Source organism: Diabrotica virgifera, chromosome 1 (assembly GCF_917563875.1).
Source record: "Diabrotica virgifera virgifera chromosome 1, PGI_DIABVI_V3a".
NCBI classification, from domain to species: domain Eukaryota; kingdom Metazoa; phylum Arthropoda; class Insecta; order Coleoptera; family Chrysomelidae; genus Diabrotica; species Diabrotica virgifera.
The window spans coordinates 236,737,218-236,757,200 of NC_065443.1; the positions used below are offsets into that span (position 1 = coordinate 236,737,218).

Genomic DNA, 19,983 nt, shown 5'->3' on the forward strand with positions numbered 1-19,983 from the left:
CAAGGCAAGTAAATCACAAAATAACAACAGAACACCTGCAAAAGCTAATCGGTAATTCCCCGGTTTTCTCAGCGCCAACGAATACGAGCGTCCTGCTAAATTTCGGTGATTCCCCAAAAGCAACGACGTAAAAAAATAATAGATAAAGGCAGTAAGGGTTTAATGTTTCAATATTTTTTAAAAAGGAACGTCAAACACTGAGTTTCTAGATGTTTTGGATATAATATTGAAATATTGGGTGATTTTTAGGCTTACAAACAACTCCTAATATTGATATTGTTAATATTACGTTGAGAAACTAATAAAAAACAATTAAAAACAAAAAAAACACGTTTTTTATTGTTTTTTTTTTCGTTTTTTTAGAATTAAAAAAAAAACACGTTTTTTTACATCACTACATCTAATAAAGATGTGCTTTCCTTGCCTGGAGAATAGCCCGATATTCCTCTACCAGGGCCATAACTGTACCAAATTTTCTGGAGGCCTAGGATGACGGCAAATAGCTTTTTTTATTCATCCCATAAATGCTCAATATGATTGAGATCTGGGCTGCATGCGGGCCATTTTTAACTTATCAATCCAACCTCAATTGTATGAGTCAATCAGTGTTTTTATTTACAAAAAATGGTACAGCTCTTACAAGAAAAAAGATATTGGGATAATTCAAAAAACAAAATCATGGTGATGCCTCCGGGAAAATATGACAGGACTATGAAACAAAATCAGCTATTCCACTTTTCCACAGATTTTTTTAAAATTAGGAGAAAATACAACGTTTCCTTTCACCCCTGTTCAACGACATGCAAGCAAAATTTTTTGTTACCGGAATAATACCAAACAATATGAATACATGTACCTACAAACTGGTGCAAGAATCTTGAAAATCGGAGCCTACATAATAAAGTTATGAATTGTCAAACTTAATTAAAAATTTTGGGTGGCGGAATTTTGTGCCGGTGAGTGTATTTCTAGAGCACCATCTGTACCATTTCAAGTGGTGTGTCAAGTCAGTTTTAGTATGGTTTCGTCTTTGAGCTACGTTGACGTAAAGTTATCTTGGATTATCACGTACAGCACGTCAGTGTTTACGTTTCTATAGTTAAAAGCAAAAGCAACCCAGTGTATTATTACGGCAGCAAGTTCATATAGTTGTTCTGCCTTCAAGTGGAGAGCACTATTTTACTATTTTTGAGTTACTAATACTCAAGTTTTTTTGTAATTCAGTTTATAAAGGATTTTGTAAGAACTTCCATCATTTTTTTAATATCATACATGTGTTCATAATTTTATTGAAAAAATAAATTTTATTCTATTTGGAGCAGTATTTTATTATACAGCAGTGTGAAGAATCATTCCGTAGTTGATGTAAAAAACAAATACAGTGATGTAAGACAAACTCATATTGAAAACAAAGGAGAATAGGCAACAGTTGTCAAAGTCTACGTCCTGAAACATCCACGTCAGTGGGTTAAAATCTTTTATTGTTAAACATTTAATTGGAACATGGAATATTAACTAATTTTAATAATATTCGGTGCTTTGATTTTGATCGGAAGTGTCTTGCTTTTGATCGATAAGACTTCTATGTAATTTAACATATAATTTCATTATAAGCAAGATGACTAGTAAAAATAAGCGGTTTTGTCTATTATTGTGCGAATCGCTTACAGCGAAATTAGACCATATGCCTAAATTATATCACCAATTAAGCGCCACAAATGTCTGAACCTTGAGTGACGATTATGTTCATTTTATCTATTAGTATATGTATTGTATATCTAAACCGATTTGAAATTTTTGATTAAATTGCTTTGATTTTTAGGTAAAATGGATCGATACGAAGCCGAACGGTTGTTGGATGGAAAACCAGAAGGCACTTTCCTCCTACGAGATTCCGCCCAAGAAGAATTTTTATTTAGCGTATCTTTTAGAAGGTACGGTAGGTCCTTACATGCCAGAATCGAGCAGTGGAATCACAAGTTCAGCTTCGATTCACACGACCCGGGCGTATATACCTCCAAAACAGTGTATGGCCTAATCGAACACTACAAAGATCCTACTAGTTGTATGTTTTTCGAACCTCTATTGACTTTTCCATTACACAGGAAATTCACCTTTTCTTTACAGCATCTAGCACGGGCCGTTATAGTATCGTCGAAACTGACATACGACGATATTAATCACCTTCAACTGCCGAAGAGCCTTAAAACTTACCTAAAAGAGTATCATTACAGACAGAAGGTGAGAGTAGAAAGATTCGATGATGATATGCAATGGTTAGATTTAAGAGATGTGCCTTCTTGATTTAAATTAAGAATGCATAAGTTTCGGACATTATTGTCTGGAAGTTATTACTGAACTACTTAATTCAATTCGTTATATCGTTTCGTCACACAGTGTGTAGTGATAACATATTATTTCGGCTACATTTTATATATTTCTATCGATATTTTTGGCACATATTTATAGACAAATTGCAAGAAAAATGCGATTTAAGACAATTGAGCCCGTCAGAATCAAAACCTGCTAAATTCTAAATTTTTGGTTCTGCTAAATCCAAACTAAAAGTACACATTTCTGAAGATGTAAGGGGCATGCAGAAAAATGACAAATTACTGTCATTTTATGATTTATTGATGCCCCCTTGATTAAGAAATGCCGGATACGTTTTGGAAAATTTACATTTTTAACGTTTTTTTAGCCCCCTGACAAAATTTTAAAGCATATATCTAGCAAGTTTTGATTCTATATCGCTTCTCATTTGTTTCGGGCACTTGTCATGTGTCACTTGAATATATTAGACACATGACAAGTGCCCGAAACAAATGAGAAGCGATGAAAAGCCCTATTAGCAGTGAGTTAAATATTCCGTTGAACTTTTGAGTGAGTTCAATATTTAGTTAAAAAAAAAACATACAGTGCTATGGTCCCTAAGGTCCCGACCAAAATTTTTCATTGTTTTAAAAGATATACTTAACCTAAAAAAATTAGGTTTAAAAATCTTCCCGGAATTTTTCAGAATAATTCCTTTTTTGAGAACGATTTCGAAACGTCAGAAAATATGTTGATTAAAACTGTAATTTTTTGAGGGATTTTTAATTGAGCCCAATAATTGTGGCTCAATCCCATATAAAGACCATACTTCAATTAGGCATGCCACAAGAAAACAGTTTCAGAGAAACTTTAAAAAGGGTAAATCCTGTAGTTGGCTGTATACCTTCGATAGAACAACGTGGAATGAAGTAAACACTTCTGTTGTATATAGGTATATGAATTTATTAAAATTTTTAAAATTTATCCACAAGGGAGTGGAAGTACAAAACGTTTTCGGTCAAACTGACCATCATCAGTGTAAACGTCCAGTGTACAATAATTGTAACTAGCCACTTCAATAGGTGTAAAAACCTCTAAATAACATTATTGCTACATTACATGCTATATAATAGTCGACTTTAAGTCGATGTCTTAAGATTATGAATATCACATGTGGATGTATGTCAACCTTGCTCGGAAATTGACCAACCCAAGAGTTCTGATCACAACAACCTTGTGCAATTTCCGAGCAAGGATGACATACATCCACATGTGATATTCATAATCTTAAGACATCGACTTAATGTCGACTATTATATAGCATATAATGTAGCAATAATGTTATTTAGAGGTTTTTACACCTATTGAAGTGGCTAGTTACAATTACTTGTACACTGGACGTTTACACTGATGATGGTCAGTTTGACCGAAAACGTTTTGTACTTCCACTCCCTTGTGGATAAATTTTAAGAATTTTAATAAATGCATATAGCTATATACAACAGAAGTATTTACTTCATTCCACGTTGTTAGTTTCAGAGACTTACCAAATATCTTGATTCAACCGATATTGATTCCTTAATAATGTCTTATTAAGTTTCTGACATAATATATTTTTTATTATTTTGCATTTTTTTGCTTTCCGAGTTATTTTGAGCTGGTCTTTTCCTTGTTCTACCCCCAGCCAGCAGATCACGTGCATCATTTTGTAATATTAAAAACTATCAGGGACTATCCTAGCTTTTTTGAAATATTAATTTTTTTTTTGAAAAATATGAGTTGAAAGGGAAGAGTACCATTCAACCATTATTTGATAATCAACATTTTTCTTGCAAAAATTTGTTATATATTTGTAAAATTTATTGGCATAAATATATAAAGCAGTGTGAATACATATCACGAGTTCTGTTTCGATAAAGTCACCATATGTGTTGAAAAACATGGCACATATCTGTAGGAAATTTATAATTGGACTTAAAAACAGTTAATAAAATTATACATTTAACATACAAATGGAAATATTTGATAATCAGCCTAGGATCATCAATCTATGTTTTGTCGTATGTTGCCGTTGATTTAGAATATGTTTGTTACTGATGATAATGACTTTTTTAAAAGCTATTTACTTAAAATGTGTATTTATTTATTAAAATAAACATGAAATGAAGTAAATTATACAGAAAGGACAAAATATCATTTTTTATTGAGTACAACTTAGAAAAAAATCGGAGTATGCATTAAATAGTAGAAACGAATCATTTCAAATGGGAAATAACCGCGATTTCAGTTGAAAATATGTTTATTTTGGCGTTTCGATTTCCACTTTGGACGGATTTTCGTCAAACGTCAAAATAAATGTATTTTCAACTGACATTGTGGTTCATTCACATTTAAGATAGTAAATAAACATAGCAATTCCACAAGATAATAGCTTCAGAAGCATAGTAGTGATAAAAAATTGCATTCCTCTTCCACCTCCCACGCAAGTGCTATTTCGTCCTATTTTCTTGCACATAATTTTCCTCAGTAAACATTGATGTGTCGTATATACCTGTTCCGATGGTGGGTGTTAACGGAATCAATTAAAAATAAGTGTAAACAACGAACAGTAATATTTATTTTATTTTTGGTTAAAATGCGTGCTTATTCATCTCGTAAGAGGGTTGTTTATTGTTGTGGGGCAGCGAGGGTGCGTCTGAATTGCCTGCCTGCTGTGACGATACTGCAGAGACCACAACACGATCATCATGTTTGCGGTTTTACAATATGGTTTTAAGAAACGTCTTCGAATGCATTTCCAAAGTGCGTTGACATAAGGTCTGATAAGGTAATTAATTTATGGGGAATTCAGTTTGTTAAACTGAACACACCAAAAACATATGGTTAGGGATACATTTCGTTTCGTAAAACTTCTTAGCATCTGGTTTGTATATTAAATGTGAATTTTATATGACCGTTTTGAGAAGTTATTAAAAAATAAAATTAGCAAAAATAGTCATTAAAGCGTGTCGCCACATACCTAATTCAAGTCTGTCCAATTTTAAGCTTGACCGAACTTTTAAGAGTGGGGCATGTATTGTCTTTTCCAAAAGCCTTTTTGCAATCAATAACAGTGATAATCAACTTTGTATACAACAAAATTTTCCTTGTTCGGTTGTTTGTTTCTGAAGTAAATCTGAATAAAACTGAACAATTTTTAAGTATATCTGGTTTAAGTAGAATACTTACCAAGCTTAAAGCTATATATCTTATTAATATTTATGTATTTTTAATCGTATAAACTAAGAAATTTCTTCATCCATCTTTTATATTTATCTTCATTTTATTTATCTTCGTCTATACATCCTTCAGCTTCATGCTTATCATCATTATTCAATTAAAACATTAGTAATTAACCTTTCTGTATATTTTACTCTATCATCCAATTAGGCCCTTCCGTAGAACTTTATTTGTTCTTTAGTTGGGCCTTCCTGTATATGTTATGTACAGCACCAATTGTAATTGTATGTACCATGTTTCTTGATGTTAGTGTTCGCTAAAATGAGGTGCTGGTCATCTCGGATACGTAACTAAATGTATACTCGACACCTAAATAAATTCTTTGAGTAGTCGTAAGGTAACTGGCCAGTTTCGCAGCAGGGTGAGAGGACATTGTTTTAGATGCCTTATCAGCTAGATAGCTGGAAATACAGGGTGCGTTTCCCCAATACGAATATGTGCTAATATTATTTGTTGTAACATTGTGTAGAGGTTATTTTATGATTTTCTATAAAAAATTTGCATGTTGTCAATGAGGTTTGATTAAATTATACAATCAGGTGTTTACGATAGGTATACGGAACTCAATGTATTAGAGAAGGTAAAGAATAAGTAAAAGTATGTAAAAATTGGGTGTAGGAGTGGGTACTTTGACGTTGCATTATTTTAGCTCTAAAATCCATACTTCTCATATTATTAAATTGTTACTTTTAAACCATCATTAAGGTGCGCTTACATGGGCAACAAAAATTGCTCAATTATGAGCAGTAATGGTCGATGGCGATGTGACAAAATATCAAGCATGTTAGGGCAGCAGCAACAAGTATCGGTTCAGAAAAAGGTTTAGCAACAACAATATTGAGCGATAAAGGGAAACTCAAAGAAACTAGACAATACTTTCATACATGAAAGCAATACTTATAAGCAATTCAGTTGAAAAACTGCACCCATCATGGACGACATTCTTGCAGCGGCTGCTTGTAGTGCTTGAGTCAAAAGCAAAAAAGAAAGAAAGGAAATAGGCGTATATGGGAGCGAAAGTTTTTAGCAAGACAAAAGCAAACTTCATTGTATTGTGAATTAGGTGATATTTTATTCAAAAACGTAACTAGAATGTTCCGAAGTGATTTTGAATTTATTTTGAATAAAGCTAGCCCATTAACTACGAAAAAAAACGACCAATATGAGAGAACCAATTACTGCATCAACAAAGCTGTAATTTACCCTTCGATTCATCTTTTTTTTTTCAGAAGACGATCTTAAAAATGGGAACTTTGGTTCTCGCACAAACAAGGATGCAAGTGAATTACGTCAATAAAGTGAACAATCTTTTCATTATTCCACGAAAAAAACGACGCCGTTTTAATTCAACCAGCAGCAGGTGCAGCTACAATTCACAACAAATTAATAAAGACAGATGACACACGCCTCGCCGCGGTATTTCCGGTCGTCCTTTATAGAAGATATAAACAAATTGACTTGAATTTCTATACCCACTAGATATTCGGCAATTCGTATCAGCGACATTAAGCAATATGGAATATATGGAACAATTGGAAGCAATATTGCCGAAACGATTGCCGCATTTTTTTTTTAAATTGCTCCATATCTCTCCACTAATTACTGCAGATTGATCCATTCGTGTTATCGAGCAATTATTGCTCAAAAAAATTGCCCGTATGAGCGTACCGTTAGTAAAGGCGGGTTGACATTACTAGTGAATAACGAACGTGGCTCACGCTTACGTATTTTGCCTGTGCTATTGTTAGATATTTTATTATCTATTTTCAAACTTAAGCAGTATATTTGTATCTATGCATTGCATAAATACAAATGTACTGCTCGAGTTTAAAAATAGATAATAAAGTATCTAACAATAGCACGGGCAAAATAAGTACGCGTGAGCCACGTTCGTTATTCACTAGAATGTCAACCCGCCTTAATTCATGTTTGTGTTTTTAACGGTTCTTTTCTCTATTTCTGATAAATTGACTTCTCTATACCGAAGGCAAAAAACAGGTTTTATATCTCCATAACAAATTCCTTATTATAACTATATTTAACACAAATCCCCAAATGTGATTGTTTTTTGTTTATAGTTGGAATTCGTTTGTGGATAATTTATTAGTTGACCTTCGAGCGGGCGCGCCGTCGTAAATTTTACGACAAAAATGATTGGACCACGCTCATATCACACGGTCTAGCGAGTCAAGTTTCTAGGTTTGTGAGATTCTGTATGTATCCAAAACCAACAACGTATCGGGTGTACGCACGCGTGTTTGATATTGACAAAATTTGCATCTCGAAAAATTTTCGACACGTGCCGTTTCATACAAGTATAAATATGAATTTTTTGCATGTAGCTTTATTTTCTCATTTCTTATATTGTTTCTGTAGAACTAAAAGTACATTAAATGTACTCGGAGGTAAACTACACTATGTCATTTCGAGCAACTGTGTTTAGCGTATGTTTGCAACAAAGTTTAGAACACTTGGGATGTTAATAAAAATCTGATATAAAATTGGTTGAAAGACAATATAACCATATTTTAATGATAATATATAACTGATTTGTATAATCCAACTAATAAAATAAGTGGATTAAAGAAACTCGTTCAAAACAACACCATGTCAACATAGTGTAGTTAGCCTCCGAGGCCCAGATTTTTGTTCCAAACTTATCGTATTATGGCTCGTAGACCGCTTACGTAAAGTTAGATCCTTTTAAAATATTGTTGTTTGTTTTTTTTTCTAAACAAAAATTAAAAAAAAAGTTTAAAATATCGTAAAACATAAATTTTTATATCCTTTTTAACAATTTCTCAACATTTATTAAAAAAAAACAGTATTTACAAACTGTCGTAAAATTTACGTCACGCGCCCGCCCATGTTATATTACAGGGTGCGCTCGCTCGAAGGTTAAACCCATGAAACAAACGCCAAACCTGCTGAACCTACATAACACAAATACACGTTCCACCCATTTTCAATGTGAAAGATACCAAAATGCACTTCCTATGCTCAGCAGGTTGGGTCATTGTTCTTCATAACTATTCTATTGTGTTTTGCAAACACTATCTGTTTATAGTATTATAGCAAATATAATAAAATATATAAGATCTAGATTTTGTCGTCAATAAATCGGCAAAATTTAAAAATCGGATTCAAAATTCGGTCTGTTTACTTATTGGTTTATGTCGTATTATTTTTGTGATTCATGTTTTGATGGTGTATTATTTTGTTCTATAAAATAGTAGGTACTTTTTACGACAACTGAAAAATCAGAATATTTGTGTAAACATCATGTAATTTTATGTACCCTAATCATCTCTTTTGTAATTTGCTTTACCAAAATATTTGATCAATTATTCGCTTTTCAGGCTATACGTCCATATTTTGTATTTGATATATTTACTAATTTTATTTAAGTTCAAAAGAATATACCGTCAATTATAAAAAGAAAATAAAAGGAATATGAAGCGAACGTATTTTCTTGAAAATGAAGGATTTACAAAGTTATATGTTTTTAGTTCGGTTTAAAATAAATCAATTCAATATTTCACTGTACTTACTGATTATCGTAAAGCGATCAAAAGGGTCAAGTGGACACACTTATTGCGAATACTAAAAGAAGTAGGCGTACCACAACACCTTATTTTGCTTATAACTGAACTATACAAACACACTACTAAATCAGTTAAAGTGCTTTACACACTTTCAAACGAATCTCATCCAGAACGAGGTGTCAGACAATGATATATATGTGTCTCCACAAATCAATCGTTTGTTCTTAGCTATCTTTAAAATTAATCTGACTTCTCTATCTGCCTTTAAAATCAGTCATACGACCCTAGTTACTTTTAGAAGCAGATTCAAGATCGTCCATTTGCTGGCAGATATTTTTAAAATGAGCGCTATGCACTTTTTAACACAAGTCATTTGTTCTTTGATGTCTTCAAAATCAGCAATTCTAACTTTAAAATCAATCTATTTTTAAAATCAGTCATCTGTCGCTATTTATTATCAGAGGACATATCTTTTAGTCAGCTTTAAGATCAGTCAGTTATTATTAGATACTTTCAAAATCAGCCTGTGTTCTCAGTTAGCTTTAAAAACAGTAATTCACATCATCAGGTCTTTTTCACGTCAGCAGGTCATCAGTCATCTTTAAAACCACTGTTTCTTAGTCGGTCATACTTTTAAAATCGGTCGTATGTTCTCAGTTAAGTTTGAAATCATTTATCTGTTCTTAGATACTTTTAAGTCTGACATCTCCAGCTAGTTTTGAAATTATGTCCATATCTATTTTTAATATATCTAGTCAATATATCATCTCGACCCATTCGCTGTCTATAGAAGAGGATGGAACTCGGCTAGGAGCCATTCTGTTGAACGGCATCTGACTGAAGTAACCATATCACTCGCTGGAGCGTAAACGGCACCTGACTGAAGTAACCAAATCACGCGCTGGTGCGTGATCGGCAGCGAACGGGTTAAGATAATTTTAAAACCAGTGAGGTTAAAGGGTCTGCATATTCTACTTAAAAAATACCAGAATTGTTTTGGATTAACATGAAACTATCCGTTTTTGATAAGAATGGATTTGAGACGGTTTATTTTTAATTTTGGCATGTTTTATTAATTTTGTTTTTTAAAAGGTTTATATCTTTATAGCGAACGGGTTAAGATAATTTTAAAACCAGTGAGGTTAAAGGGTCAGCATATTCTACTTAAAACATACCAGAATTGCTTCGGATTAACATGAAACTATCCGTCTTTGATAAGAATGGATTTGAGACGGTTTATTTTTAATTTTAGCATCTTCTATTAATTTTGTTTTTTAAAAAGTTTATATTTTTATTTTAAATAATCCTGTAACGGTTTTGTATGCGTAGCTTATTTTTTTTAAACGTTTATTCAGTAATCTGTTAGTTATAAAAAAATTCTAACAATAAGCGTCTTTGGGGTTTGAAGTAAAAAAAATTGACTTTGGAGAGGTCAGTCCAATGACTGGACCTCTAGTATGGAACAAACATGACATTCCGATAATATGCTACATACAAACATACATTTCGCATTTATAAACAATACATATATATCTAAAGTATAAACACAATTACGGTGAGTTATAAAACTTATTTACAGTGCTAGTCAAAAGTCCGTACCCCCCCTCATATCTTTTGAACGATTATACCTATAAAAGTGAAATTTGGAGGTAGGAAATAAACGGACGTAAGCTTCTTAACTAGTCATGACAGGTGACGTAATAGTGACAGATGACGTTACAGAGCCACTGTGACCGATAATTTTAAATGGGACCTTATGGCAAGTGACACCTCCTTTGAATGGTATTCAAAATATCTATTCAGTCATACTAATTTTATTTGAGTTTAAGCTAATTTTGATGAATAAATGAAATAAATATAAAATTGTATTTTCGCATTTAATTAACAAAAATTCAAAATTCCGCATATAATTACTTTTCAAAAAGCTTGACGTTAACGTAAAAACTACTAGAGAATTGAAAAACATCAACCTTTTTGACAAAAAAAACCATAGGCAGACATTTGAATTTTTATTAATTAAATGCGAAACTAAAATATTATATTCACTTAATTTATTCACCAAAATCAAAATCAACTAAATCCCAAAAAAATTAGTATGACTGAATAGGTATTTTGAATGCCTTTCAAACGAGGTATCACTTGCCATAAGGTCCCATTTAAAATTATCGGTCACAGTGGCTCTGTAACGTCATCTGTCACTATTACGTCACCTGTCATGACTAGTTAAGAAGCTCACGTCCGTTTATTTCCTCCCTCCAAATTTCCTTATTATAGGTATAACCGTTCGAAAGATACGAGGGGGGGTACGGACTTTTGACTAGCACTGTATAAATAAGGTCCAGTGGATTTTTAAGCTTTAGTCTGTGAGTTTGTTGACTATTATCAAGCAAGTTTATTGCCAGGGCATTTGCATGGCTTTCTAGGCATTTTATGTACCGAACACTGCACTAAACTATCACTTCACTGATCGTAGGTACTTCTAGGTCACCATAAATGTCTTTGTTTGACACGAACCATGGGGCGTCTGTTATAGAGCGTAACACTTTAGATTGTAATCTTTCCATTATGGATATGTTGGATTTTGCTGCTGTACCCATAGCTGGATCCCATAGGTCCAGACCGGTTTGAGTATTGTATACCAACAGTTTGTTACGTATAGACAACTTCGATGTTCTGCCCAGTATCCAATAATGCTTACGAAATTTTAAGTTTAACTGTTGGCGCTTTTTCCATAAATGGGTTCTCCATTTCAAAGCTTTGTCCAGGTGCATTCCAAGGTATTTTACGCTTTCGGCTTGTGGAATTGCTTTGTTATTTATTTCTATATTAGGCGATATTTTCCGACATTTTGTAAATATGATATGTTGTGATTTTGATTCATTGATCTTTATGCGCCATTTCTTTGACCACTTTTCAATGTCCCCAATATGCCTTTGAAGAGATTCGGTAGCTGTTGCGGGATTTTCATCTGTGACTAACATAGCTGTGTCGTCTGCAAATGTTGTAGTCGTTACATTTTCATTTGTTGGTATGTCGTGTGTAAATATCAAATATAATATAGGACCCAGAACACTACCTTGAGGGACTCCAGATCGTATGGGGTAGATTTTTGATGTATCTGCTTCATACTTGACACGGTAGTATCTTTCTTCTAAATATGTTTTCAGTATAGTAAATATTGACTCAGGAACGTTCATTTTTATTTTGAAGAGCAGCCCTTCATGCCAGACTTTATCAAAAGCCTGACTGACGTCTAGAAAAAGTGCAGAACAGTATTTTTTTTTCTTCAAAAGTTTTATTTACTATATCAACGACTCTATGAACTTGTTCTATTGTTGAATGCTTCTCTCTGAATCCAAACTGGTGATCCGGAAAAAGATTTATTATCAGTTATTATCTTCATTAGCCTCGTCGCTAATAGCTTCTCAAATAGTTTAGCTAGTACCGGTAAGAGACTAATAGAACGATAGGAGGTATTTTCGTGGGGTGGTTTACCAGGTTTATGGATCATTATTATATCAGCAATTTTCCATTGCGCTGGTACAATTTTGAGCCTTAGTGCTGAGTTGAAAAGTTGTGTTATCATACCTACACCTTTATCTGGTAACTCTTTTAAGATAGTTCCTGTTATAAGGTCGTAGCCTGGAGCTTTTTTGGTTTTTAATCTATATTGAATAGTATTTTTTACCTCTCTTTTTGTTACTGGTTTAATTTGCTCACTTGGCTGTTGGATTGTTGCTAGACTTTCATAGATAGCTTCATCTTCTTCAGCACTGACAGAGGGTAGAGGTTGAAAAACTTCTTCAAGATATTTTCCAAATGCCTCTGCTTTTTCTTGACCCGTTCTCGACCATGAGCCATCTGGATTTCTTAATGCTGGTATGTGTTTACTGGGTTGTTTTAATTTCCTGGGTAGCTTATACTACATACTTCTGGAACGGTCCTAGGACAGTATTAAAAACCCACGAGGAAAATAAATTCATGTAGCTGCCTAAATCTCAAAAATACTAGATCCTTTGTAAAAGGTATATTTAAAAGTCCCTAAATAAGGGGTTACATCACATAACAGAACGTTTTCGGATTAAAAAATCCATCATCAGCGTTAAAAAACCAATAGTGTGCATGCCTGAACCACCAAAATGTTTTGGGTATAAACCCTTTAAATGTTACAAAGTTTTAGAATTTCTACATATTATTGTTAAAATTTTGTGATGTTGCAAATTGGTTAGTTGCCTTTCAACTCCAATATGTGAGGTTTCATTCCTCTTACATTGCAACCACGTGGAAAGAGTCCTGTGTTGCCCTGGGTAATATCCAGGAATAGTGATGTAAAATTTCCGGAAAGATTCAAACGCCGGAAACTTTCTGGGAATATTGGAAACTTATCGAAATATTGTATTTTTATTTAAATTATGTAATGTAATCTTTATTCATTGTTGTAGTATTCCGACTACAGAAAAAATCTGTTAAAAATTAAACGTCCAAACTTCCGTCCTTACTTAAAATTTAATTGACTTAATTTAAAAAATACTCTAAATATTTGTTATTAGTCATTATAATTAAAACTAAAAAAGTTATTTTATTTAAAAATATTTTAAAATAAAAAAGATATTTTCTTTTTTCTAATTTAGATAAGCATTGGTTTCCTCAGACTTACTGATTGGAAGTAATGGAATATTTTCGGTAAAATATTTTCTATATCCTTAAATGTCTCGGCAACCTGGGATATTTTAAACATATTGCCTTCCAGTAGAGTAATCCATTTCACAATTGGTGTTTTCACAACTGCTATTTTTTGCAACATTATCCAAAATATTTCATCCAGACAGTTTCGTTTAATATTCCGTGAACATTTTCAATTTTCCGTGACCATAAGCATTTGTAAAGCACTTTTAGACGCAATAAGGCTATTTATACAGTTAAGGATTGAACCCTACCTGGTTTTTACAGGAAGTTTTAATGATATAACCTTATTGTAGTTTTGAAGGTGGATTTTATTAAATCGGGCAAGAGATATTTGGGAACTAGTTACATTTTTATTATACAAATAATGAAGCTAATATTTCAATTTTCAATTAAATTTAAATTAAAATCAACAAATCATTCAATCACGAAAAGAAACTAAAAACAATTGGCAGTGGTGTAGGTTAGCCGGTCGTGTGAATTAAATAGCACTAGTTCCACGTAAATTCACGGCACGTCATGTCACTGACTCTTATGTCCAAAAGTTCTCTGAAATATTATGGAAAGTTCTCGGAAATATTATGGAGAGTTCTCGGAAATATTCTCAAGAATTTTCCATTGAAAGTTTCCGGGAACCTTCGCAGTCAGGAGAATATTTCCATTTTTTATAGGCGAATATTCTCGGAAATTTTCCGATGTTGGCGAATATTCGCTTGGAAATATTCTCGACTCACATCACTATCCAGGAATATTTGCAACATCACAAAATTTTAACAATATGTATTAAATTCTTTTTAACCTTTTCTCTTTAACTTCATTTTTAAACTTTAACATTTAAAGCGTTTATACCCAAAACATTTTGGTGGCTCAGGCATGAACATTCTTGGTTTTTTAACACTGATGATGGATTTTTTAATCAGAAAACGTTCTGTTGTGATCTAACATATACCTTTTACAGACGATTTAGTTTTTTTTTTATTTTTTTTATTAAAAACGGAAATTGAAACAACTATACAATATGTTGATACAACTATATCATTCTGATTCATGTAGTGCAGTTTGATATGAATAATTTTCTTTGACTGTGTTTATAAACATTTTCATGTTTTGGATTTGGGTTCTTATGACTTTCAAAACCCATATTTCCAATCTGTTTTGTCCATTGTTAACTTTCTTATTTGATCTTCTGCTTTTCATCTCTTTTTCTCTAATTTTTTAACTTATTTCTGGGGTTTCATGAATATTTTTTCATTTAGTTCCTCTCTTTTCCACATTATACTATTTTCTACATTGTGAGAAGGAATCCCGGAATTGACATTCCAGGAATGTCATAAATAGAATGTAGTAGATTGATCCTACATAGAAAAAGTCCCTTGACGTGAAAGAAAAAGTAGTCACGTACGAGAATGTTCTAGATGTCATGGAATAGCCCAGAAATGTCTGGTAACGTCTAGAACGTCAGAAAATCTATATAAACATGTGTGAAGAATGAAAGTGGTAGTAATATCAACTAATCACGAAAACCGTACAATGTACGGCCTTGTCGTTTAAGTGCAACGCCCTTCGGTAGGGATCTATGGAGGAGTATCACCAAGTCGCAAGCCCTTATCCCTTGCCGTACCGCTCCTCCATAGGCCTATCAGACACCAGTTTATTCCAGACCAAGTCCTAGATTCTATCTTCTTCTTCCTTTGGCATCATAACCCTGGATGGGTCTTTGCCTGGCTGGCTATTCAGATCTTTCTTAGACCCTTCTTCTCCATTGTCTTATATTCATGGTTTTCAGGTCGTCTTCCACGTCATCCAACCATCTCGTCCTGGGCCTTCCTTTTTTTTCCCATCTCGTCCTGGACCTTCCTTTTTTTCCGCCTTCCTACCGGCTTCCACTGTAACATCTTCTTTGTCGTTTTCGTGTCGCTGAACATGTCCCAGCCATGACAGTCTTTGACTTTTCACAAATCTTGCAATGTCATACCCTTCATTCAGTTCATTACTTCGTCGTTTCTCCTGATTCTCCATGTGCCGTCTTCCTCTTGCACCGGGCCATATACTTTTCTCAGTATCTTTCTCTCGAATGTCCTGAGTTAGGCTTGCATCTTTTTTCGTCATTACCCAGGTTTCACAACCATAGGTTACTACGGGTCTAATCAAAGTTCTGTAGATAGCCATTTTGGTTCTCTTGTCTAATAATTTCGATGTCATCAATCTTTTATTAGCATAAAGTCGTAGATTCTATAGAATTTTATACTACGACGTTGGCCTTTTTATTTTTCAATGACCGGGCCGGGGATCGAACCCCGATCGTAAATCCGCTAGGTTTGTCGATCAAACGCCTCAGCCCATTGAGCCATCTGACCGATAGTCAGTCTTTCTATATCTTTCTATTAATTTTATCTTATGTCTTTTTTGACTTCTTTTGTCCGAAAGGTCTTGTTGATGTTTCAACTTTTACTACCATGTTTTATAAATTTTTATATTTTTTATTAGTACATATATATATTCTACGGCTAACCAATGAGAGGCTTACAATGAGTACGCTAAAAACCACCAAAATAACGCAAAAGATGGAAAACATAATACGTTGTGCAATAAAAAGAGATCAAACTTGTAGAGGTGGAAAATTGTCGTTAGACACCTATACATTTACATTACATAGTAGTTTCTCACATTTAGACGTTATCTTAAGTGCTTGTTGACTTCAGTCATAATTAGGTATAAATATGTATGACGTTTAGTATGACCAACGGTATGACGTTTAGTAAAATATTTTAGTTGGGATATTTTTATTATTAGTTTGATTTATAATTAAGATGACTACTAATTAATGTTTTTTTACTAATTTACTCAATCATTTGTTCTCTCTCCAACCATTTTTAATTGAAGGCGACTCATCTACAAATTGAACTGAGAACAGCAACAATGTTAAATTTTAAAACTAAATTTATACCGGGGTCATTTTTATTGGGTATGCCTTGCCAATGTGCATAAGGGAAAAAGGAAGATGATTTCATAAAATTTGCCTCGGTAACAATATACCTCCGGTCTATGGGTCATATTTACGGGCGGCTAAGTTGAACAAATTCCTTGAACACTGTGAATCATTGGTAACCTTATCAATACTTCGCTGGTCTATATATTTACGTCCAAGGCAGGGTGAGAATCCAAGAAATATTTTACTCGTTAACAGGTGTCCTTATCTGCATAGACGTAGACGTGGTGTGTTTTTTTTTTCTTGTGACAGGGGATCAAGCCACAATTTAAGTTTTAAATTAAATTTATTTGACGTTTCAATTTCCAACTTGGAAATCATTATCAAAATACAAAACTTTAATAATTTAATCAAATTTTGTTTTTGATGCTTGGTAAAAAATTTTTCTCTAATAATTTAATTTTATCTCACTCATTCATATTGACAATTCAGATATAATATATTATATGTACATTTTAAAGTAGATTTATTTATTAAATCTTAATCTTCGATTCATTGTCTTCACTCTTGTTCGTATTCTCGCTGTCTTTTCCTTCGTTTACTTGATTTAAAAAAACTCCACCATGTTTTTATTTTTAATAGGCGTGTAAATTGGAAATATTTTCTGATCTTTTTAAAACTTTGGAGCAAAAATTGCAGCGAGTTTGTTCTTAGTTCATTAAAATGAAACCAAACATTGCTTTTTGGTGGTGCCATTTGCCATTATTCTTTCACGTTTTAATATCTGCAAAATAATATTCATGCGGTTCCCAAAGATCAAGGATAATAAATGAAACTCAATACTTATTATAAACACACATCATAATGACAATTTGAAGTGAAAACTGACCTTGAAATACTGTATAGGTACTCTCTATTAATAAAATTTTACTTTATTTACTATTTTACTTCTAAAATAAGCCACACTTTAAGTTGAAAATTCAATTTATTTAAAGTTTTGACTTCTACTTCGGAAGTCGTTATCAAAATACAAAATATTAATAAGTACCTATCACTTTCAGAAGTGGAAGTCGAAACGTCAAATGAATTGTTTTTCCAACTTAAATTGTGGCTTATTTTCCAAGGAAAATAGTGTATAATCATTAATATAACTAATATTGGATACAGTATGGTGCAAATGTTTGGAATAAATTCGTTCTTTAGTAAACCAGCGACATTCAGAATAAATTCTGAGACAGGCCGATTTTTATTTTTGAATTATGATTTTTCGTCATATATATCATACTAGTGACGTCATCCATTTGAGCGTGATGACGTAATCGGTGAATTTTTTAAATGAGAGTGGGAGTCGTGTACTAGCTCATTTGAAGGGTTATTCAATTATCTATTCAGTAATATAAACATTGATATAATTACTCATACAGTGTGTCTAAGAAAAATTATTTTTAATAAATTAATCGACGCAAAAAGAAGAATGTGTATAATTTATTTAATTCAAAAAACATTCTAATGCTCTCAGAAAATAGAAAAAATGTTTATTTCACAAATAAACATTGTTTTTCGCTTAATTTAAATCATGTTTAAACTGTCAAGGGGCAAATGGGTGGCAGCTCGAACATTAAAATTAAGCGAAAAGCAATGTTTATTTATCAAAAACCATTTTTTTCTGTCTTCTGACAGCAATAGAATGTATTTTAAATTAAATAAATTTCATGCATTCTTCTTTTTTGAGTCAATTTAATTAAAAAAAAATTTTCTTGAACACCCTGTATAAATAATTATGTTAATGTTTATATTGCTGAATAGAGAATTGAATAACCTTTAAAGTAACTATCACACGACCCCTATTGTCATTTAAAAAAAATGATCGATCATGTCATCACGCCCAAATGGATGACGTCACTAGTACGATATATGTCTCAAAAATCATAATTTAAAAGTAAAAATCGACCTGTTTTAGGACTTTTTCTTAAAGTCGGTGGCTTACGAAATAACGAATTTATGTATTCCAAACATGCATCATACTGTACGTAATTGCATAAGATGCCACAAAGAAATAAATTCAGAAGAATATTTACTTTATTTTGTTAGAAAATTTGAAAATATCTGTCAAAACACACATGATAATTTAATAATTACATAGATCTTAGATTTAACTTTTACGTAATTACTTACCTGTTTATATAAATAATAAGTAATTAAAATATTATTTTGGTACGCCACTGCAAAGTTGACAAGAGAACTATTGGTGACTCGTTTTAAGTGCGATGTTGCCAATGAAACACCTTCAATTAAAAATAGTTGAACTTTTTTTATAACATGGGAAATTAAAGAATGTCTTTCGACGCTATACGATTTGTCTCGTACTATCTCACAACTGAATATGTTTTCCATCTTTTGCGTTATTTTGCTGGTTTTTAGCGCACTCATCACTGTATAATATTCCTTTTATTTTCTGCTATACTGCTATACACTATCTTCTGACACAAACAAACTTTGTTTTGCTAAAAGTTCTGAAAATATTCTTTAATTTTTGTTTTATAAATTTCGTGCCAAAAAGGAATTATATTCGAGTAAAGAATTAGTTGTTGCTATTTCGTCTCAAAATCTTTCGTTATTTAGGAAAATCGTGTATATAGATGTAAATATTACTAATTATAACTGAAGCTTTAAGTATTATTATCTAGATTGTTATAATCATATTAGTGGTTTATTTGTTTTACTTACTATAATTTGATATTTAATGAAATATGTTTTTAATTTCATTTGTGTACGATATAAAAATAAAAAGATTTTGTTGTAAATGGTGGTTTTCATTAACAAATTGTTACGTTAGCTATCTGCCAATGATCCCGAACCCGAAATTTATTCCAGAGCGCCAAACAAAGCAGCTGTTTACCCCCTCTGTGGCTCAGTGGTAAGAGCGTCTACCTTTGGATCGAAAGGTCCGAATGGTCGTGAGTTCGAATATCACCAGGGGCAGGAATTTTTCGTTTATTATAAATTAATAAATGAAGATAGTTTCTGTCCTTGTGGAATCGGTACTCACCGGAGGGACCGCAGACGTTCAAATACAATTAGCGTCTCTTTGCAAAGACAATGACGACAACTTTGCAAAGTAACAAGACACTTACTCAACACGCACATGACACTAGGTACCTAACTGCAAAAATTCACCGTACCTACCATGCCAATGGCCATTAGTTGTCGAGGCATTAGCTAAATAAAAAAAAG

General features: G+C 32.7%; 1 protein-coding gene across 3 annotated transcripts in view; it reads left to right on the forward strand.

The window, feature by feature from the left end:
- The window catches only part of LOC114326726 (uncharacterized), a 149,115-nt gene extending 129,562 nt beyond the window's left edge, over nt 1-19,553 (forward strand). For 2 of the 3 annotated variants that reach the window (XM_028275149.2, XM_028275150.2), the window contains exon 6: nt 1,823-19,553. In XM_028275149.2, the coding sequence (XP_028130950.1) occupies nt 1,823-2,304 (482 nt within the window). In that variant the 3' untranslated portion in view covers nt 2,305-19,553. The remainder of the gene's footprint in view (nt 1-1,822) is intronic. The other variant, XR_007697443.1, reaches the window with a different exon arrangement.
- The last annotated feature ends 430 nt before the right edge of the window (nt 19,554-19,983 follow it).